General features: G+C 43.4%; 3 protein-coding genes across 5 annotated transcripts in view; 2 read left to right on the top strand and 1 right to left on the bottom strand.

Annotated features, from left to right (window-relative positions):
* CCDC116 (coiled-coil domain containing 116) overlaps nucleotides 1-8,394 on the top strand; it is a 50,551-nt gene extending 42,157 nt beyond the window's left edge. For both annotated transcript variants that reach the window (XM_034791007.1, XM_034791008.1), the window contains exons 4-5: nucleotides 2,782-3,672; nucleotides 7,312-8,394. In XM_034791007.1, the coding sequence (XP_034646898.1) occupies nucleotides 2,782-3,672; nucleotides 7,312-8,352 (1,932 nt within the window). In that variant the 3' untranslated portion in view covers nucleotides 8,353-8,394. The remainder of the gene's footprint in view (nucleotides 1-2,781; nucleotides 3,673-7,311) is intronic.
* The window catches only part of YDJC (YdjC chitooligosaccharide deacetylase homolog), a 76,274-nt gene that overhangs the window by 46,346 nt on the left and 6,805 nt on the right, over nucleotides 1-23,123 (bottom strand). The gene's annotated exons all lie outside the window — the stretch shown is intronic.
* SDF2L1 (stromal cell derived factor 2 like 1) lies at nucleotides 12,063-17,071 on the top strand. Its single transcript, XM_034791014.1, has 3 exons — nucleotides 12,063-12,320; nucleotides 13,806-14,002; nucleotides 16,124-17,071. Exons 1-3 carry the CDS (start codon nucleotides 12,155-12,157, stop codon nucleotides 16,400-16,402), a joined length of 642 nt encoding a protein of 213 aa, XP_034646905.1. The 5' UTR covers nucleotides 12,063-12,154; the 3' UTR covers nucleotides 16,403-17,071.

Below are 23,123 nucleotides of genomic sequence, written 5' to 3'. Positions count from 1 at the left end.
CAGGGCAGGCAGCTTCCAAGCACATACTTTTCCTCCTTTTCATACACAGTTGGGGTAGCACATACCAAGGAGCATGTACGCTCACCAGCTGGGGACTTGGCCATGCCATCTAGTCACCAGATCATATCCCATGAGGCCTGTGCTGTGCTTGCCTGTGCAGACAAACTCCCCCACCCTAGTGCTCTGTGGTGTGCTGGCTGCTTTGTAGAGGTAGGAGGTAAGAGGTTTCTTATGCCTTGTTCTTCCACCCCCAAGCTAGGTTACTCATGCAGCACAGCACTGGATTTGACCCATAATCTATCACATATCTAATCCATATGCATTTATAAGTGTCCGTGTATCTAATTTGCCTTTTGCATGCACCAGTGCCGTGAATACACATGCAAATGCACTAACTGCACATACAAATTATGGGTGCAAATGCACACATGTTTTTGTGTACACATGCAGTTGTGAATACTTGCCATAAAAGCAAGGCAATTCCAAGTTCCAGCTGAAATTTCATCCTGAACTTTCTCCTTTGGGCTTCATGTTAGTCTACCATAAAGAAATTCAGGGAGTATGTGTCCCCCTGTTTGAAGGGCATTGCATTATCTAGGCACAATATGGTGAGTTAAGAATGGCATAGCCATCTCTGAAATTAAACACAATGTAGAAGAATCCAGCTATTAAAAGAGCCATGAATTCTCTGCACCAAAGCTATGCATTGAAGATACAGGGAAACCTGGTTTATGCCATTAGCCAAGGAACCACCAAAAATCATTGCAGACTAGAGATCTAACAAACCAAGGTACAGAATTGTGATAGAAACTTTAGAAATATTTTACAGTAGTTGCTGAAGGGGTGGAGCTGTTTGGCGTGGATGAATTCTGGGTTCTGTTCCAGGTGTTGAGGGGAGTGTATTCTAGTCATTACAGACCCATCTGCCCCTGTCCCACCAAAACCTGACCACTTTTCACCCTAGTCCGTGCAGCTGCTTCTTGTCCCAGTTCCCCGCACACACATCCTTGACTCTTCATGCTTGTCTTCCTCCTCCATGTCACAGTGCCATGTCTCAGTGCCTCTCCACTCTCCCTCAGCTCCTCAACACATCACATCCCCCATCACTACCCCAGGCCTGACTCCTCATCCCTCTGTATTCCAATCAGGCTATTTCCTCCTCCTTCTCCTGGGTGACAGGGGAACCACTGAGACCACAAGAGAGAAAGTCTCCCTGCTCTCAGTTCCTATCCCCAGCATTACAGCAGCCCCTGGAGCAATTGCCAGGAGAGTCCTGCTCAGCTCCTGCATCCCTGTGCAAATGGACTGTTTGCAGAATTTAGCTGCCAGACTCTTAACAAGTCTCTGATTTACTTATGCAAACTGGGATTTTCAGAGATTCATAATTTGACCAAATTTGGGTCTATTTTCATGGGGACAGCAAAAGGCATGTCCCTGACACCAAGGTCCCCCTTCCCTGGCCTTCTCCAAAGCATGAAGATGCTAGAACTTGTCAATGAAACAGCTATATTAATTTTCTAATAAGGGCAAAACAGCATATTTTTTCCCCATCTCATTCTGAGAAATGGCTGAATATTTTTTGTCGAAATTTTCTAAAAACAATTCATCCTGAAGCAGACACCAACCATGGAAAATTTCAGCCTGAATGGTGAAAGTTTGGCAAAATTATAAACCACTGAAAACAGGGTCTTATAATAGAAAACGTTGGGCAACCTTACCCACTTTGCTTTCCAGCCTCACTAAGCACAGTGTGTACTGCCTCATGTCACCACAGAAGGCTCCCTAGTCCTGGCCTGGGCTGCATAGTCATGGAAGGGACTGTGGTCTGCACTACAGATGTGGGCTGCCGCTCATCTCCTGAGCTGGCGTGGGGGCCCTTCCTTTGCTCAAACCTGTTGTGGAACTGCAGAGTTCCCCTGGATGGGTGTTCCACTGCTTTTCCCTTCACCACAGTATGCACTTTGAGTAGTCCCAATGAAGCTAACTGGTACTATAAACTGTAAAATAGGGACATAAATTGGAAATGGGCCAAGAAAGTGGAGTTTGGGTCTGGATCTGATTTACTCTAAAGGTTCAGGTGTGGGCAGCATTGCTACCCCAACGGTTCAGAAACCATGAATCATGTACCTAAAAATCACATATAATTAATTTGTGATTCTTTTTATTTGCCTTCTGGTTTCTTTAGGGTGTACTTGGGTCACATTTTCAGGCTCTTCTCTACAATCATGATGCTACAAAATTACTTATTTAAAAATATGAAATCTCAGCTTCTCCTGTATTCACATGACTCCAGGAGCTGGGGCTTCAAGCATAATACAAATATCGCAAGATTTGTGATAAAATTGCAAAAGTTGGTAACAGAGTATGAGGCCGAATGAAAGCTGCAGTTCAGGCTTTGATTTTATTATACTGCAATCTTGCAATTTTAAACCTAAGTGCTGGAAGAACAATTCCACCCTACATGCAGCTAGTTCATGGGAATGTTCTCATAAGAGTTGTGTTGCATCCAAACAGAAAATAGGCCTCTCTGGTTTTGGATCCATCCCAGAACCAATATTTGAAAAGGACAGGTTCAGATACAAGGATTAAACTCCAGTCTTCATTGAATTTCACAGGGGTTCAGATTCAAGGACGCGTCTCTCAAATCTGAAATGGGATTTGTCTATTGAAACCTTACCTCTTTTCCTTCCTTTGCTACAATGTCCTAATGCTTCCTTTTGCTTTTATCCATTACATTATTTACTCTTTTCAGATCTTCACCTTCTTTCTGTTCTGTTACAGAGTGTTACAGAAAAATCAGCTGATTATTATTTCCGTCAAGAACACTTTCACATTTGGGCACAACTGGCAGAGTCTTCTGTTGGCCTCCATGGACAACGAGCTACGTCAGATTTTTTCTCTAAGATTAAGAAGAAAGATAAGTCTCAGTTTGAGAAAGACTCATCTTTTGATACTAAACACATTGAAAAAGAAATCACAAATGTCCAGAAACGACCCACTCCATCTGATACTGCTCTCTATTATCCTGGTCAGCAACCATTTGAAACGCTTGATTTCTTAGAAGAAAATAAATTATTCTCTGCTCTTCAAGATATTGTAAATCAGGCCATTCTAGAATTATTGAATACAACAAAGAAAGATGGATCCCCTTTATTTAACATGGCCGATGACTCTGGCATTATTGGTGATTCCCAACCATGTGGTGATGATTTGAATGTAACAAGTCTCTATGAAAAAAGTTCTTCACCTGGAAAAATAGATGAGTCGACTCAAACAGCTTCAGAAAATGCAGAGAAGGGAAAGACAGAGGAGGAAAAGACAGAAGAGGGAAAGGAATCCAAGTCAAAGACAGGAAAGAAGACATTAAAAGAATCTACACAAAAATCAAAACATAAACCACAGTCACTTCATAAATCCAAGCCAAAATCACCACTTGAGAAACCTCCATCCAAACCAAAATATGTGCCACCCCCACTCCCTAAATCCAAGCCTAGGGCAGTAGATGAGGCACCTCCACCCAAGGCAAAATATGTACCGCCCCCGCTCCCTAAATCCAAGCCTAGGCCGCCAGTTGAGAAACCTCCTCCCAAACCAAAATATGAGCCACCCCCACTTCCTAAGCCTAAACCAAAGAAACCAGCGATGGTAGAAGAGGAACTTTCATTTTCCCAGGTACCTTTGCTTTTTTTAGCTCAACCAAATTATTTATAATCATATATCTGTGGAATACTTGAGTACTGTTATCATTCCATAGTGCTTGGTGCTGTTTATACCTACTTCATAATGTATGAGGTCTATTTAAGAATCAGGGATGAATTAACTCATTTTGCCTAATTTCATGCCCACTTGAACAGCGTGGACTCAAAACTCAGATTCAGTCGTTATAGGACTGTGTTCAATTTAGGAGAGCTCACAGAGGTCACTATGCAGTCCTCATACTTCAACCACGCAGGAGCAGAGTTGTGTGAACAACTGATTTTTTAGGTTGCTGGCAGTTCTGAAAAATTGAAAAAAAAATTATTTGGTGTCAACCCGAAACCAAAACTTGTTGGAATTTTCAGTGAATCAAAAAGTCGGAAACATTTTAATTTTGAATTGAACAAAACTCAACCCAAAACTAAACAGTTCATTTAGATTTCAGGCTTTTTTGTTTTAAATAAAGGCAAGGGAAATTTGGAAACAAAGGGCTGGATTCACAAGCGCATTTTGGAGCCATTTACAAAATTGAGGAAATGGTGTTAGTGGTGCCTCTGCCCCTTTAACCTTCTATCCCAATGCTCAGAGCACTCACTTGGGATGTGGGAGACTCGGTTTCTAATTCCCATGCTGGATCAGGGACTTTGGTAAATTAGATCAGAACCTGGTCCAGGGGAAGGGCGGGAGGCTGCACAGGGTAAATGAAGGGAGGAGTTGGCCTTTGGTGGTGATTGTGGTGGCTTTTACTGTCATGTCGGGTTTAATATTAAATGGCTAATTTTCCAGTATGAAAATGTTAAACTCGGGCCCTGATTCTGCAAGGAAATGCATGTGGGCAGACTCCAGAGTCTTCAGTGGGACTCTGCATAGGTGCTGGAGTATCTTGCAGGATCAGGACCTAAATATGCATTTACGGCTAAATCTTAGTTCCACTGAAGTCAACTGGAGTTTTACCCTATATCAGGGATTCCCAAACAGTGGTAGGTGGTCTTGTTGGAAGTGATACACTGTAACAGGATGGTCTGTCCCCTCTAAAAGCGGGAGGAGGGGAGCTGAGGCCAGGCAACCTTTATTCCATCACATGACCCCTTTAAGGAAAAAGGTTTTCAAGGGAGCAGTAGACTAGCTGGGGAATAGGACCAAGTGTTAATCAGGTAGCTATCACCTTAACATGATAAAACCTTGATGTTAGATGGCTCCCAGGAGGAGACAGAGGGCAGGCCACTTGGAGAGGAGAATTACAGGGGAGCATCCCTAGGATGGAGCCTAGAAACAGAAGGGAGACTGGCAGGTTAAGGAAGCCTGCCTTAATCACTCCACAGCCTCACAGAGGAGGGCTGTGGGGGCCTACACGAAAGGGAAGAAATGAATGAGACCAAGGGAGGTTTCATGGAATAAGGCTGGAACCTGGATACTGGTGGGATGAGGAAACCTGTTTGAATCACAGCACAATCCCATGGAGAAGAGCTGTGGAATCCCTTAACCAAGAGGAAAGAATTGTGAGGACAGTAGGAGGAGACATGTAGGAAAGACAATCCAGAGAGAATCCAGGGGCTGCGCACACACACAGCACCAGAGCTCCCCTGCACTCCAGCTGGAACCACTAACATAAGTCTAACCTCATTAGAGCTAGCCAAGAAACGGTATTCATATCTCGTGACATTTTTCGGGATTTCAAAAATTTTCATATTTCACATCAGGACAAAACTGAGAACTTTCAAACACTCACATAAAACTGTCCCACAACAACAAAGTGAGAAACCTCTGCCTTCGCTCAGATTAGCCAATAGCCTGTGAACAGGGCATTCACCTGTAATGTGCACAACCTAGGTTCAAGTCCCTGGTCTGAATCAGCCAGACCAGGGATTTGTACCTGTATCTTCCACACCCAAGGTAAGTCCCCTGGCCACAGACTATTCAGTGGGTGGGTCTTTCTCAATATCTTCAGGTGCAATTGTTCAACATGGTATAAATCAAATATGCAGTAGAGCAGGGACCGGAACTTGGGTCTCCTACATTTCAAGTGAGTGCCCTTGTCACCAGGTTATCATGGGGTTGGTCTCGCTCTCGCTCTCTTTGGTTTTGACTAGAAATTCCATCCTGGATTTGCAAAATCTTTCCCAGCAAAAGTTTTGTTGAAACCGGTATGCTCCCATGAAAAGTTTCAATTTTGACAAACTGGCATTTTCTTATGAATAATGGTTTTGTCAGAAAATTCCCTACCAGGTTTAAACCTCATGGCCTCTAATTCTTCCACCCAGACTCCCTCAGGCAAACTCTCCTCTCTTCTAATTTGCCCCAGGCAGATCTCCACCAGCCAAATTCAAAACTTATTTTACTGTGAATCCATAAATACTTACATTAAGCTTATTAAGGCTAAAATATATGTGCACAAAAAGGAGAAATTTGCATGTGGTAAGCACTTCAAACATCAGTGTTTTTAAGGAAGTGTACATATACCAATAGAATTTGGGAACCACTGCATTAGAGTTCAACTGGACCAAGATTTGGCTATTAATTAGAATTAATATTCATACACCACCCTTAAGTCAGAATGTCCAAACCTTTCTATATTTTAAATTAATTAATGTTCATTTACAGCTGATTTTACTCCATTCCCCCTCCTCTTCCTCATAGTCTCTCCTACATACAATGCAAACCCATTAACATTTGAGTCTGAGATGAACTTGGAGTCCATGGTTTTTGAAAATAGGTTTGTCTGTTCCTACCACAAACGGCTTTTATGCCACATTCTTACAAGAATTAGAAAATATAAAAGGGTTTGTAAAGTTAAAAGACATTGGGAGGGGGAAGGAAGAAGGAGGGGAATCCCTAACAAAGAGTAAAATAATGGGACCAAACATACAAACACTTTGACTAAATGGTAGGAGTGATGGTTTCATCTCGAATCCAAGTGACAGGCTCATCGCAGCAAAACTACTTCACAACTGCAGATGAAATGACAATGTCTGAAAACAAATTCTTAATCATTTTCTAATGTAAATATGTAAAGGAAAGTGTCCTAAGAAGGTATGTAGCACATCACATTCATGCAGATCACAACGAGCCAGATTTTTAAAGGTGCCCTCACTCCCATTGAAATCAGTGGGAGGTAGGTGCCTCAACACTTGTGAAAATCCCACTAGGTGCCCATCTGCATCTTTAGGGGCCTAAATACCTTTAAAAATCTAGCCCAAAATGTTGCATTCCCCCACCTTCAAATAACTAAAAGGAAATCAAATACAAACAGCAATCAAAACCAACATTTGGATGATTCCCTTCACATTGGATCTGCTGCAAAATATGCACAGCTGATAGAACAAATGCTATTTGCAGTTAGGCTGGTGGAAATCCAGACTAACTCTATTGATTTCAATTTACACCTAACAGAGAGCAGAACTTGGCCCAAAGGGCTTGATTCTGCTCTCAGATTGGTATAAATCAAGAATACTCCATGGAAATCCATGGAGATATACTAGTGAGTGGTTGCAGAGTTGGGCCCCATAGGTTTAAAACACTTAACTTACTAAATTTTGCATTTAAAATGTTGGTATTAAATAGACTTTTTAATGAATAACCTTTTTTTTCTGTTTTGCCCACTGAAATTATGGATAGTCTACTGGTCGTTTTCTTTCAAGACATCAGTTTTACAGACAGATTTTAAAAAAAGATCTATCAGGTGGACGCTTGAAAGGCAAGCTTTACAGAAGACAAGAGGAGATTGTTGACTTTCTTGTTGAAAATGCAGCCAGACATGTATTGTACAAGTATAACTATGAAAAGTCATTGTCAGAGAAACTTGGGTTTATTTCAGTTCCTGTAACAAAGATACTCCTTGAGATAATGTTTGGCTTTAAAAAATTAAAGGGCAGCGGCATAAGGTTATCATCGCAGATTGATTGGGCCGAGGTATATCAGCAGGTACATGCAAAAAGACCCGCTAAACCCCCAAAGCTTACTTCAAAGAGTGGTGACCAAAAAACCGCTCATTCTAAACCAAAAATGATCACTGGCAAGGTAAAATTAATTGAGAAACCCACTGAACAAAACATCTCTTCTCTGCCAGAAATAACTGAAATAGTTCCTCTAAAATTCCCCGATGATATACCACAAAGTGGAGAGGATTTGCAAGGTCTGGATTCTGTGGAAGCCTTAAGACAAATGTCATTTTCTGGGAAGTCTATCATTCCCATTGATAGCCAGAGAAAATTATCTGCTGCTTTACTGGACACTGAGGGACAGAATTCTATAGAATCTTCTAGGCAATCCTTGTCTTCTCGAAGGGCTAGCATCACCAGTGAGAGCAACAGAAAATCACCGACAGTTTTATCAGACACTGAAGCCCAGAATTCTGTAGAACCTCTATGGGAAGCCTCATCTTCTAGAAGGACTAGCATCACCAGGGAGAGCAGCCGAAAATCGTCAACTGTTTTACTGGACACTGAAGGCCAGAATTCTGTAGAACCTCTACGGCAAACCTCATCTTCTCGAAGGACTAGCATCATGGAGGGGAGCAATAGAAAATCATCGACTATTTTACCGGACACTGAAGGCCAGAATTCTGTAGAATCTCTAAGGCAATCCTCATTTTCTCAAAGGACTAGCATCACAGGGGACAGCAGCCGAAAATCATCAACTGTTCTCCCCAAAATTTGAAACCTTACCAGTTTAAAATAAAACAAATATATTTGTATTTTATTGTCAAATTTCTTCTATTTATTTGCATGTATTGCTAACACACCTGAATACCTATTATCGGCCCCCACTCCACAAATGACATGTCTGTTAGGGGGCAGGGAGCTATACATTTCCAAAAATTCTTTGCAATCTACCCTTTCTTTTAACTACATCTAGCTCTCCTTGGGTGATTGACTCCTATTATGATGATTACTATTATTTATTATTTGTAGTACTGCAGTGCTTAGAGCCCCAGCTGAGATCAGGGCCCCATTTATGCTAAATGAAGTGAGATAATAAAATTACGGTACTCAATCTGGAGAAGCATCATTACAACCAGTTTATCAATGTGGGGGAAAAGACAGTGGCAAAGGAAAATAGGTGTAGTGAGCCACAGAGCAGTTAGGGGGGTAATTTCCTTCTTCCCACTGTAATTTCACTGATTTCAGTGGAATGACTCCTAATTTACACCCACTGACCTCAACAAGCTTTGGATCAGGCCCTGAATGTCTTGCCTCAGATTAGCAGCAATCTGAGGATTAGAAGCCAAGAGTCCTATCACATTCTTCATACCCAAGCACTTGTATATGAAGTGTCACGAGTCCAGCTAAATCGGTACAATTTGGTGTGTAGATCAAACCTGAGAGCTGCCTGCCATGTTAGCCTCATTGTCAGTTAGCGCTTTTGTCATACACACTAAACAGAAAGCTCAAAGCTTGTTTCACAAAGACCAATATAATAGAAAGGAGAATCCTCTTGTAAAATAAAGTGCTTTGTGCCAGAATACTCCTCTCAAGGTACACCCCTGTATCTTATGGGTCCCTGCACTTCTAATCCAGGACTGATTCCTACTGCAAAGTCAATTATGGCCTGATTTTCATGGATGCTCAGTAGCCACAAGTACAGTGGAAAGGAAGTTGTGAGTGCTTAGTATCTCTAAAAATCAAGACTACAACTTAAGGACTGTAAGGTTAAGTGACCAGGGCCGGCTCCAGCATTTCTGCCCCGCGATTGGCGGCAGCAATTGGGAAAAAAAAAAAAAAAAAGCCACGATCGGCAGCTGCAGTTCAGCGGTAGGTCCTTCGCTCCTAGAGGGAGTGAGGGACCTGCCGCCCCCGAATTGCCGCAGGTGCCGCCCCTCTCCCTTGGCCGCCCCAAGCACCTGCTTGTTAAGCTGGTGCCTGGAGCCGGTCCTGTAAGTGACTAAGGGCCTAAGGCATTATAGCTGTTTGCTGGTCTGGTCTGTTATACTGGTTCAGTTTCACTGAGTTTTTTGTTTCATGTGCATAAAGAGGAATTATAATGTTCCCCTCCAAGAAGCATATATCTCAATCCCACCCCCATCATATAATTTCAGGGGAGAGTTTACCTGCAGCTCACAGCAGCCTACTAAAAACAACAACAGTTCCTATAGCAATAATGTGGCTGTTAATTGCCCTAGTTGTTTGGCACCAATGGGGTTCTTTGTTGGCAAGCTTTCTAACCCAATTATGTTTCTAAAGTACAACTGAAACGCATTGTAGGGAGCACCATATAAACTGTACTAAATGCACTCGGAGTTAGTGACCTCCCAGAAAGATAAACAGGTGCCAGCTAAAGCCCCATATGATTGATTTTCCATGGCTAAAACGGCAACCACAGACATCTGTTTTGCCCTGTTTAAAAAACAGTAACAAAAGTGAGCTGTTGTCTTAGTTAGAAGAAGAGGAAAGCCTTTTAGAAGAAACAGAAATAAGGTTTCAAGTGCCAAACAATGCACCATATTCATTTGCATTCTTTTGGATCAGACACAAACATCAAGCAATAGAAAATGATTTTCTGATGAACAGAAATGTACATGGTGTAGGGAGTAGGGGTACAGTTGTGGTTGAGGGAGATTTAGGACTGAAGCTTAATTTAATACAGGCAATTTGAACACGCATGAACCAAAAGTCAGAGACACTTCTCTACATATGTAATAGGTTAATATCAACAACTCAAATAACAAACCTTTGAGTGAGCGAATGAATGAGTTGCATCATGTGGGGCGCAAAGGGCTTGACGGATTCAGCACTGGTGGAAAATGGAGTCAGCTGAGTATCTCATGACGCTCTCACTAGCCCAAAATGGTGATGTGCTGCCCAAACTATCCAGGTCAGGATAACTTAGAAGAGAGCCCACTTCTGCACACATGCAATTCCATTCCTATTTACCTCCTTGTGGCTTGGAGGGTTGGAGACTTTTTGCTTTGTCCCAAGAAAATTACCTATGTTGCCCTCATAGGAGCATTAAATTGGTAGCTTGGCATCCTCACACCATGCTTCCAGCAATGAACATGGTATGTTGTTACAGGCCCTGTATCCACTATCAGATGCATATCTAAGAGAGCCCACATAATAGTTCCCTCAGTGTCACCTCTTGCCCCAGCTGCTCCTGTAGATAAAGTGGTGAGAAACACATTCTTCTTCTTTCCAGAACCATGTAAGGAAAGAAAATTTGCTTCAGTCTGCAGAACTGCACTAGAAGTGTAAAAGGATCCATTCATTGTCTCAGTTACTTTCTATACAGAGTACTTTTCTGTGATAGTTTTTATAATTTAATAATTGCTTTATGCTACAATAACTTCATAGTAGCACTTGGGATAAAAAAGTGACATTTCTGCTCCAAAAGCACAGGCACACAATCACTTGAGCTGAACGAAAGTCATTATTAGCTGTTAGCAATATGTTGGCTATGCCACATGGTTGAGAAGCTTTTATCCAGTACAGGGGCAGTGTTACACACACACACTAACCAATCTGCTACAATATTTTGACTTTTCTTTTCAGCCCTTTGTTAAATGTGGCATTGAGAATGACAAGAACTATGTGGCAGAGAGGCTCACTGAACTTCTTGGAACTGTTATTTCCAGGATGCCATGTTATTTAATAGCCCAGTCTCATTGCCAGGCCATTTGAGGGTCCCGTTTTCCCCTTATCATTAGGGCTGGGCAACAACTTTTCATTTACATTTTTGCAACTGAAAATTGGGGTTTCAACTAAACAAATATTTTAGCAGAACGTGCTTGCTGTCCTCAAAGAAATCTTTTTTGTTTTGTGTTGGGTTTTTTGTCTGAAAACTGAAGAGTTTCCAGTTTTGGGGGGGAGGGGTTGTTTATTTTTGAAAGGTAGGAATTTTCAGTGGATAAAAAAAGTCAGATCAACTCTACTCATGGTACTATGCTGATGTGCCAGTGCAAGGGGAGTGTCCCTGCCTGGCCTTGAGGCATGCTGATGCTTTGCTTGATGTGCGGGTGCCAGGGGAGGCTGGCGAGGCACAAGGTTAACACGCTGATGTTTTGGGGTGGGTTGGCTGTGTGGCACCGCAAGGAGTGACAATTGGGCCTCTTGTTGCTGCCAATCCCTATAGCAGGGACTGGCCATGAGGTAGCCCCACGTATCGAAGGTCCAACCCACCTGTTAGCTCCCACCTGCCCCCACTGACTAATTCCCTTGGACTCCAACTTTTAGTTTCCCTCTGGGTCCGCTCCCTGAGAGGTGCCACGCCGCCTCTTCTGATTGGTTGTTTTGGCATCTTCCCTAGGCCAATGGGCTCCTCCTTCGTGTACGCTTTGTGCGGTCGGCAGGTGGCGGCCCAATGCGGAGGCGATGTTGGAAGAGAGGCGGGCGGGGATTGGCAGGCTGCGGTGCTGGCGTCGTATGATTGGCCGGGATGCGGAAGCGGCGTGCCGGTCGGTTGCGGAAGCGGGCGGGTTGGTTGTGTGTGGAGCCGCTGGGCACCGGGGCCGCCGGGCTGAGGAGAGATGCGGCGCCGCTGCTGCTGCCTCCTGCTGCTCCTGGCGCTGCTGTGCGGGCCGGGCCGCGGCAGGGAGCCCGGGCCGGGCGCTGTTACCTGCGGGTCGGTGCTGAAGCTGCTCAACACCCGCCACAACGTGCGGCTGCACTCGCACGAGGTCAAGTACGGATCGGGTGAGGATCGGGGCCGGAGACGGCGGGAGGCCGCGGCCTGAGGGGGCGGTGGGGAGGGGTCCGGCGGGCCGGGCTGAGGAAGGGGGCGGCGGGAGAACTCGGAGGCGGGGACTGGAGGAGGGCGATGGGGATGCTGGGGAGGTATCCGGGGTGGGCGCGGGCTAAGGCCGGAGCCCGGCCCTGTGGCGGTCTGAGATCGGCTGCCCGGGCTGGGAGGGGAGCCCTGACGGGGCCCTGCCCGACGGGCTGACGGGCTGGCCCGGGCGCTCCCCGCGCCGGGAGGGGGCGGCGCCGAGGCTTACGGGGCGGGAGATGTGGGGAGGGAGGGTGGCTGGCTCCTGAAGAAGTCGGCTGCTAGGCAAGTGCTGCTAAGTGCTGCTAACAGGGCGACGGAAGAGGGTGAAAGGAAGGGCAGCTCCCACGGACAAATGCCGCTGGCACAAAGCCGGGGGGGAAAGTGTCCTGCTGGTATCCCACAGGTTTCGTTTTTCATCTGGAGGCCACATCACCAGCCAAGTTCTCACATGCAGCACTTACCACGGAGCCTGACTCCTTCCTTAGCGGGAGTAAGCAAATATCCAGGACTGAGCCACTCAGAACAGTTAGGGGGGGTATCCAAAAGGGGGTCTGGAGCCATTGGCAACAGTCACTTTAATTTAAAAATGCTTCATTTAATGAGCAGTCGTCAGTTTCAACAGCTTCAGAACCTGATATCCTAAGGCAGGGAGGGGGTCTCAACCTTTTTCTTTCTGAGGCCCCCTCAACAGGCTATACAAATTCCATGGCCCACCTGTGCCACAATAACTGGTTTTCTGCATATAAAAGCCAGGGCTGGGGTTAGGGGATAGCAAGCAGAGCAATTGCCTGGGGCCTCATGCTGCGTCCTCCCCCCTCTCCCCGCACCCTATATTGCTCAGGCTTTGGCTTCCTCACCAGGTGGCGGGGCTCAGGGCCCAGGCTTCAACCCCATGTGGTGGGGTTTCAGCTTTCTGCCCTGGGCCCAAGCAAGTCTAATGCTGGCCATGCTTGGCGGCCCCCCTGAAACCTGCTCATGGCCCCCTTGGGGGCCTTGGACCCCTGATTTGAGAACCACTGTTCTAAGGTGCAGAGTACCTGCAACTCCCATTGAAGTCAGTAGGGGAGATGTGAGGGCACAACACCTATGAGAATCCTGGCACGGGAAAATCGTGTTATCCCCTGGTAATATTTGTGTGTTAGTGACTCTTCAGCTTCTCAACTGTTCAGTATATATTTTTTTCTGGGTTTGCATCACAGGTGAGGATGTTGATCTAGAAGCTGTACTAGTTTCAGGAGTGGTGTAAAAATAGGGCAAGAAGGGAAATTAGTCTTGCAACCCTCCTTTGCTGTTCCCCTCCAATTATTAGTCTGAATAGATTGATGTTCTTTAGTAATAAAGTATTTTTGATTCCCTGAACTGGTGAAAGGTGGGTTAGGTCAACTACCATTTAAATTATTTTGAAACAGGAAGTGGGCAGCAGTCGGTGACTGGAGTTGAAGTTTCAGATGATGCTAACAGTTACTGGCGGATTCGAGGGAAAAATGATGACACTTGCCAACGAGGAACACCAGTGAAGTGTGGGCAAGCAATCCGACTTACCCATGTTAACACAGGAAAAAACTTACACACGCATCACTTCCCATCACCGCTGTCCAATAATCAGGTAAGATGGTGAGTTGTGCTTCAAACCTTGTGCTTTATTAATTTCTCTTGTGTGTGGAAAAAATATCTAAAATAGTCTTCACCCTAATTTGGAGCAGTCATTTGGTAAAGTAAAAGTTTTTGCGAAGCTAGAGACCAGCATGAGACTAAAGACGGTCCAGGGTTTTGGATGCTGGCCAGGGACTTGTGAGACCTACTCTGCCTCAGACTTTGTGTGTGAGCTTGGGCAAGTCACTTAGGGTATATCTACACAGTAGCTGGAAGGGTGCGTCCCAGTGCAGGTAGACAGACACACACTAGTTCAGCTCCAGCTAGCATGTTAAAAATAGCAATGTGTCTGCAGTGGCTTGGGCTACCTGCCCGAGTACGTACCCAGGGGTCAGGCAGAATTGTATTCAGGCAGCTAGCCCAAGACACCACCTATGCCGCTCTTTAGCCACGCTATTTTTAGTGCACTAGCTCGAGTAGTTTGTCTAATCATGCTGGGAAACCCTCCCAGCTGCTGTGTAGACATATCCTAAGTCTCTCTCTATCCTCATTTTGCTCTCTTCCCACCCCATCAAAAGAACCCTTTGCTTCCACACTTACACACTTCATCTTTGTATTTCTCTGAAGATCAGTGTTTCCCCTTCTTAGTCCTCCCGGCTCCCTCCCTCATCATTAAGCAAGTGCTTCTGCAAAATTTGAAAATACAGTGGAACCCCGCTATAACGCGATCATTGGGGTCCAAAAAATTCAATTGTGGTAAATGCGGGGTCGCGTTATAGCGGGGTTCCACTGTAATTGTGTTCAGCTTCCGTGTCCTGGCTAGGGGGAGGGAGGGAGGAGGGAGAGAGAGAATGGGGGCGGCCAGGGCTTCCTTCAGCTGGGGCGCTGGCCATTCGGCCCCTCCTGTCGCCAGGGCCGGTGGGGCCCGATTCCTGGGGCGGCACTTGAGATTGCCGACTGGGGTGGGGGGAGCCGCGGGGCTGGCCACGCTCCGGCCAGAGTCCTGCCGGCAGAACGGGGCTGCTGCGCTCCGGCCGGGAGAGCGGAGCCACGGGGCTTGCCACGCTCCGGCTGGGGCTCTGGCCAGGGGAGCGGGGCCCCCGAAGACTACCACCGCCGGCCTGCCGCGCTGACTGCCGGGAGGGCTCCGCACCACCCTGCAGCCCGCTCCTAGCAGGGCGTTTCCCTCCTCCGCGCTGCCGCCCCCTACATCGATCCGCGGAGGGAAGGATGCGGGCTGGAGCCGGCCCTGCCGGGGACAGAGGTGAGAACCCCAGGGGCAGGCCGGGGCTGCAGGGAGAGTCGCTCCTGCTGCAGCTGCTGGGGCATGGATCCCAAACGTCCCGTGCCTGCCAGACTTGCCCCGCGCCTGCTGCAGCCGCCGGGGCCAGACTCGCTCCACGTTATAAACGAATTTGCGTTATCACGGGGCGTGTTATAGCGGGGTTCCAGTGTACGTCTTAAAATACATTTCTTATTTAGCTGTTGTGGGTTTCCATAAGTATTCACTAGAGTCTTCCTTCCTGAGAGGTAGCATGGTATGGTGGATAGGACATTAGATTGGGATATATGAGACCTGGGTTCTATTTCTGACTTGGTCACAGACCTACTGTGTGACCTTGGCAAGTCACATGGTCTCCCACCATTTGTCTTGTCTACTTAGATTCTAAGTTCTTTGAGAACTGTCTTTTTACTGTGTGTTTGTACAGTGCCTCACACAATGGGATCTCTAGGCGCTACTGCGATATAAATAGTAATAAAATAAATGACGGAGAGGAAATGTTTCTTAAGAATGACTTAAATACCTGATTGATGCCATACTATCTTGCTGAGAGGAAGGAAGGTGAGCCCTGTATCCGAGGAGTATTTTATTCTTTAGATTTCAAGGTGTTTTTTTTCTTGAAAGGATTGTCCCGTTTCCCTTGTTTTATTTTTGTTCATAATGCCTTTATTTTGGGCATTTTACCTCTGGACTATAGAGGGGGCAAATTATCCCATCCGGGTTAGATCCATTGTCATAAAAGCAATACAACATCACTTTTTGTTTCCCACCTACCCTTCTCTTTACAATCCCCCTGCTGGCTGAGTGATTGGTGTCTTAAGTATCATTGGTGTTCCCTTATTTCTAATTCAGGAAGTAAGTGCCTTTGGTGATGATGGTGAAGGAGATGACTTGGATATATGGACAGTACAGTGCAGTGGGACACACTGGGAGCGGGAGGATGCAGTGCGTTTCAAGCACATAGGAACTGACGTCTTCCTTTCAATAACGGGAGAACAATATGGCCACCCAATCAGAGGCCAACGGGAAGTTCATGGCATGCATTCTCCTAATCATCACAACTACTGGATGGCAATGGAAGGAGTTTTCATTAAACCCAGCATGGACCCTGCAAAACATGATGAGCTATGAATGGTTAAAGGACTTTAATGGATCTGTTAATCCAGGAGTAGGAGCTGCCAATCCTGGGTCTCTTGTAAATACTGTCTTGTCTGTTTAACTGACTCTCTGTACAACAGAAGGGCATTAGGATATTCTAAGAATGCAACACTTCTGTGGGGAACTGCAGTTTCCTGGATCACATATTGAAATTTGTTTGGCAAAGTACTGTTTGAATTTTCTAATTTAATTGGTGGGGAAAAAGCTTGTGTTTCTGTTAGTTTTCACTGTAATTCCCTTTGCTTATTTCTTCCCCTGTACCCAATCCAAAAGGAAGTGACAGATTTGAAGTAAAGCATCTCTCTGATCAATCCCAAATATAATGCACATTTATATTTTGTGTTCCTTTTGCAGTTATAATTAAAATTTTGGAAACTAGTCTCTGCTGTTTAGTGAATGAACATTACTAAATGACAAGATGGAATAGATCTAGAATGGGGAAAATATTTCTCAAACATGGCATCATGTAGAGGTGATGGAATCAACAATCCAATCTTCCAGAAAAAAATTGTAGTTCACTTGAAAATTGCTTCTAATGTTTGTAATGGGTTTCAATGTGTGCTGTATCTGCATTTAAAGACATCCCACTGGAAAATGTAAATATTGTGTAAGATGGGGTAAAGACAGTTATTTTTCACTCTAGATGTGTGGTGTTTTGTTTGGCTTTTTTTTTTTTTTTTTTTGCTTTAAAGAATTTGCATTTTGGTAGTGATACTGCTGCTACTACTTAAGTGGTAAGATTGTTCTGAGAACTGTTACAGAAAGTTACTATTTATAGAATTCTGTTCATTAAACAAATTTTTCTAAATAGTCTGAAGGAGCAATTGCATTTGAACTTTAATTTTTTCATTTTATTTATTTAGTTTTTGTACTCACAAATCACTTTGAAAGATCACTAGAAGAAACCAGATGAATTGAGAATAGGGCTATGTGTTCGTGATTGTTCAGATTTAGAAAAAAGAGCAAACCTCAGCTAATGTATTTTTGAGAATGAGACACACTCAGGAAATGTGGTCTAGATAAAATTACTATAAAGTGGGTGCACAACTGGCTGAATGACTATACTCAAAGAGTAGTTATTGATGATTTGCTATTAGAATGGGTATGTATCTATTGGGATCCTGCAGGAGTCAGTCCTGGGTCTGGACTATTCAACATTTTCACTGATGACTTGGATAATGGAGTGGAAAGTATACTTATACAATTTATGGATGACATTAAGCTGGAAAGGGCTGCAAGCACTTTGGAGGACAGGATTAGAATTCAAAAAAAACTTTGACAAATTAAAGAATCCGCCTGAATTCAACAAGATGAAAGTCAATAAAGATAAGTGCAAAGTACTTCACATAGAACAAAGAAATCAAATGCACAGCTACAAAATGCAGAATAATTGGCTAGGTGGTAGTACTGCTGAAAAGGATCTGGGGGTTATAGTGGATCACAAGTTGAAGATGAGTCAACAATGTGAAGTTACAAAAAAGGCTAATATCATTCTTGGATTTATTAACTGAAGTGTTGTATGTAAGAGACAGGAGCTAATTGTCCTGCTTTACTCGGCACTGGTGAGGCTTCAGCTGAAGTACTGTGTCCAATTCTGGGTGCCATACTCGAGGAAAGATTTGGACAAACTGGAGAGAGTCCAGAGGAGAGCAACAAAAATGATAAAACTTGACCTACGAGGAAAGGTTAAAAAAACTGGGCACATTTAGTCTTGAGAAAAGACTGGGTGGGGGCCTGATAACAGTCATCAGGTATGTTAAGGACCTATAAAGAGGACTGTGATCAACTGTTCTCCATGTCACTGAAGGTAGGACAAGTAGTAATGAGCTTAGTCTACAGCAAGGGAGACTTACGTTAGTTATTAGGAAAAATTTCCTAGTGGTAAGGGTAGTTAAGCTCTGGAATAGGCTTCCAAGGGAAGTGGAATCCCCATCTCAGGAAGTTTTGTAAGAACAGGTTGGACCTGTCAGGGATGGCCTAGGTTTACTTGGTCCTGCCTCTTCAGAGGCCTGGACTTGATGACTTCTCGAGTTCCCTTCAAGCCCTCATGTCTCTGAGTACTGGTCAGGAACTCTGTGACTTTGAAAAAGTTATTTAATTTCTCTGTGCCTTGTTCTCCCCACCTGTAAAACGGGAATAACACTCACCTGTCACAATGGGGTATGAGGAAGGTTAAATAACGTTTGTAAAATATTTTTAAGATGCAAATTGCTATGCAAGTTGCTTTCTCTATTTGTTTTATACAGAAATTGCCCTCATTTTGCTCAGCACAGCAGGGTGGGCAAAAGGTAACAAAATTAGGCATGCTTATCTCCCAGAATACACTGTTAATTACAATTGGAATCACTGAACTATCAATTACTGAAGCAGGAAATTGGCTTGGGCTATTACATTTACTCCCTTTACTGCTACTGTCACACACAACTGTTACAAATGTGAAGCATGCAGGAGCTATACTACTACTTGGCTCAAACACAGCCCACTGCAATTAAATGTGGTGACAAGTGCTTAATATCCTGTGATCATTTATGCTGTTAAGCCTCACATGGTGGCTTCAGTTTTTCCTTTAAGAGTTAGAGTTGTTTGTAATTAGCATTGCCAGTGGAAGAATTCTTCTGTTGCTATGCCTTTTTGCAGCACTTACTTGCTTTTCCTACTTACAAAAAGAGGTGAGTGAGACTGTTTTTTGTTGTTGCTGCAGAAATTCACTAAACATTGCTATTCAGAAGTTGCAAGTACTTTAGCTGGAGACTGTGGGTGCACAGACTTTTTCACTGACTTTTTAGTTGAGATGTAATCAGTTAACTAATAGTCAAACATTTTAGCAAATGTACAAGAACTAAGGGTTAGCTGCCACTAAAGTTAATGAGTTCAGTAGGAATTGGATCAGGCTGAAGGATCAATGTTTGTATTACCCATTATAGTACAGATGAATTCATTTTACTAATACTCCGTTTTAAAATAAAGATCAATAAATGATAGACCCAAATGTATAATTACAAAAATATTTCTTCTAAATGTTGCAATACAAGCTACTTCTTTCCTTCCTTGTTCTATGAAAGACCATTCCCCTGAAGCCAGCATTATAAATAACTTCAAGAGGGGTGGCAGCATGTGCTAGATAGTTGGCATTACAGCTTCTTATCTGTACTGTTGCCAGGAGCCAAGGACCTTTATGTACAAACCCAGAAGCTTTGGTGTGGGGGGTGGGAGGTTAGGCATATGCACTCATTGTCCTATGGAAGATTTTGAGTTGGCTGGAAAAGAAGGGCAGAGCATTGTGCCTGTGGACACGAGCAGGCTGGTTTCCCCAGAGGATTTACCCGCCTAACTTTTCATATCCCTGCAGTCTCTCTTCCATATGTTTGGCCTGGACATTTAGCTCTCCAATTACCATAACTGAGTAAAAAGCAACAGAGGGTCCTGTGGCACCTAACATAACTGAGTAGGAGCTTGCTGGACTTGGCCCTTTTTCCTTGCCCTTATGACCACTGGTACAAGAAGACTGGAAGCAGAAATGAGAGAAAGAAAACTGAGAGTAGGGCTATAAATACTCACATACTTTTGATTCTGAGTATGTAGGCGTAAAAGCCTACCGAAATACCCAGGGAGATCTACCCTACCACTCTTCCTCATTCCCTACAACATTTGAGTCTTTAGCACAGAGGGTCAATGTATGAAGTGCTTGTCCCTCAGCAAGTTGATCTTTAACTTTGCAATACAGCTTGACTTCCACAACAAGCATATCCTTCCCTGTTCTTGAGGTGGCCGTTTCTAGAGCCAAGAAGAACAGGAGATGGTTATTTTGGTTAGGAGGATACAAGTCATTTTGTCCCTTTCACGTTAACAAAGTTTTAAAACACTTCAGGCCCTAGTCCAGCAAATTTGTGGTTAGTTTAATGAGGCTATTCAGAAGTGTAAAACTATTGACCTTGGCAAGTGTCTGCAGGATTAGAGCCATATACAATAATGTTAGTTTGCCTTGGATATTCAGAGAATCATTAACAATAGTGAGGAAAAAACCTGTTAGGTATATTAACAGGGAGACTGACTAGACAATCTATTTTTCTATGTTTATGGTTTCCATGTTTAGAACACCTTAAACACACTAATCATTTTCTTGATAGTGAAACTGTGGCGAATCATGCAACTATTTATTTCCAGTTTGTGGGTTTAACAAAAATCCTTGTGAAATTTTTGATAAACAATTGTTTTGTGTGTACAGCAATCATTCTGCATTTGGATGAGACTCAAAAATCCATACTGCTAAGTGCTATTTCTTATATGTAAGAGAAATTGATTTCCAGGCAAAAACCTAGTAAAGTAAGGGGTCTTTGGACTCCTTTATATTCCATTATTTGTTTTTGAAGATAATACAAATTTAATAGATAGGAATTCAGACAGCTATCTATTAAATCACAGATTTCTGCTATCTCATTCTAAAGCCCTTCTCCATCATTCTTGTAGTAGGCACACTTCTTTCTCTGAGCGTGATATTGACATTTTCTCAATGCTCCGTATAACAAGTTTAACAGTAATGAAGACCTCCCTTTTTTTTTCCCCAGATGTCTTGACAAATTAAGAAATAAGACATCTGGAAACTTGAGATTAATTTATTTTCTGATTCTAAATGAATTGATAACATAATTTAAATGCTTCAATAATCTTTCATCCAAACAGGAATATTGTGTCACATTCATTTCTTCTCAGACCTACAGTCAGACTGATAAAGATCTTGTAGATCAGTGGTTCTTAATCTTTCCAGACTATTGTACCCCTTTCAGAAGTCTGATTTCTCTTGAGTACCCCCCAAGTTTCACCTCCCTTAAACTACTTGCTTACAAAATCAGACGTAAAAGTACAAAAGTGTCACAGCACACCATTACTGGAAAGATGGCTTACTTTCTCATTTGTACCATATAATTATAAAATAAATCAATTGGAATATAAATATTGTACTTGCATTTCAGTGTATAGTATATAGAGCAGTATAAAAAAGTCATTGTCTATGAAATTTTAGTTCGTACTGACTTCCCTAGTGCTTTTTATATAGCCTATTGTAAAACTAGGAAAATAACTAGATGAGTTGATGTTCCCCTTGGAAGACCTCTGTGTACCACCAGAGGTACATGTACTCTTGGTTGAGAACCCTGTTATAGATTGACCTAGCTGTAAAATACAGCCAGGCTTGGATTGTCAAGGTCTAGCACAGACCCAAATCAATTTAATAAATACCAGTTTCAAAAGCCTTGAATGCATTTGGGAAACGTGGTGCTACAGCTGTAGAAACGGATGGCTTGTAACAGTGATGGCACGCTGTCCCATATGTGTGAAGCACTCTGGAGATAGTAGATATTTACATTATTATTCTTCAGTGTCCTCTATGCCAAGTATTAAATATCATGAGATTGGCTTAAAAATAATGAGATTTTTAGAAAATAACTAATTTGGGGCATTTTTATTTACCTTTGGAGCCCTTAGCATTCACATTTTCTTCCACGCCAGTGAAGGCTGGCAACTTATGAGGGGGGCGGGCGGGGTGGGGTGGGTGTGTGGAGTTGAGATTCTCATGTACCTGCCTGACTTCAGGAGCTGGGGTTTATGAAACACATGAGTTTGAAACTTGTGATGAAAATGGTGAGATTTGGGACCCTGTTTAGTTGGTCCCTGCTGTATTCTTAGGGCACCAAACTGTTTTTTACAATATTTGTCACTGAACGGAACTAATGTCTGCATGTAAGCTTACATCATAAACTCAATTATTGGGGCCAGTGACTTTAGTAGATAATTTGTATAAATAACTGGGAAAGGTGCACAAAGAACCTTGAGAACATCAGTGTTGTAAACAGGGACAGTTTGGAAGAGAAACAGTGACCCATTTTAATTCAAAATAGTGGACTGGAAAAACTTTTGGAAAACAGAATTGGGGATAACTTTATTAAGTAAGTGATCTGAGGACTGTTGGTTTATAAAATCTAATTACTGTAGTTTGAATGTACAGGCTGTAGTTATTTCAAAGTATCTGCTTAATGCTGAATTAATTCCACACACTTGTAGTTCAGTCTGAAATGTATCCTGTACCAAATATTTGATGCCCTTGTTTTAATTTTTAGGGGTAAATGTCTATGGAAAATGCTATTTTCTTTCCCTTTCTACTTTACAGCTCTATGTAACTGATCAATGTGTGTACATTTGCCACATCAGGAGCTATAGAGGTCTCATCTGTAGTGACTGAAATATGAAAGGGGACCAATAAGGTCGTGTTGGTTTCTTTAAAATGTCAGAAGAAACGATCAGTTCTTGATTCTCTATTCTGAATGTCAGTGAAGAGGAATTATTCCTGAACCATCATGTTCTTTCAGCCATTACATTTGGGCATCTACTGAATGAGCGAGCAAAGCACATTTTAAAATGTGCAATTAAAAAAAAAAAAAGTTGGCACAACCCTCTAATTGCGATGCTGACTTGACAGTATTTTTGACCCTGCTAGTCCTGTGGAAACCCCCTGTCTGTCTTCTGCCTGCTCCTTTCCTTCAGCAATGGAATCAACAGCTGTAGCCACAGATGGACCATGTTTGACAGCTGTCCTGCACAGAAGCCAAGCTGTAGAATATCTTTTTCCAGCAGCAGCATCTTGTTGGGCGTCTGATTCCTTGGCTGGCACATTTGCTGGGGTTTTTTTTTTTTTTGGTTG

This window comes from Trachemys scripta, chromosome 15 (genome assembly GCF_013100865.1).
Source record: "Trachemys scripta elegans isolate TJP31775 chromosome 15, CAS_Tse_1.0, whole genome shotgun sequence".
Taxonomy (NCBI): Eukaryota; Metazoa; Chordata; order Testudines; family Emydidae; genus Trachemys; species Trachemys scripta.
The sequence above is the reverse complement of the archived record's forward strand: the minus strand, read 5'-3'. Positions and strand labels throughout refer to the sequence as shown.

Coding starts and splice junctions, on each gene's coding strand:
- SDF2L1 (XM_034791014.1), top strand. CDS start 12,155: ATGCGGCGCCGCTGCTGCTGCCTCCTGCTGCTCCTGGCGCTGCTGTGC. Junction 12,321..13,805: donor CGAGGTCAAGTACGGATCGG/GTGAGGATCGGG, acceptor ATTTTGAAACAG/GAAGTGGGCAGCAGTCGGTG. Junction 14,003..16,123: donor CACCGCTGTCCAATAATCAG/GTAAGATGGTGA, acceptor TTTCTAATTCAG/GAAGTAAGTGCCTTTGGTGA.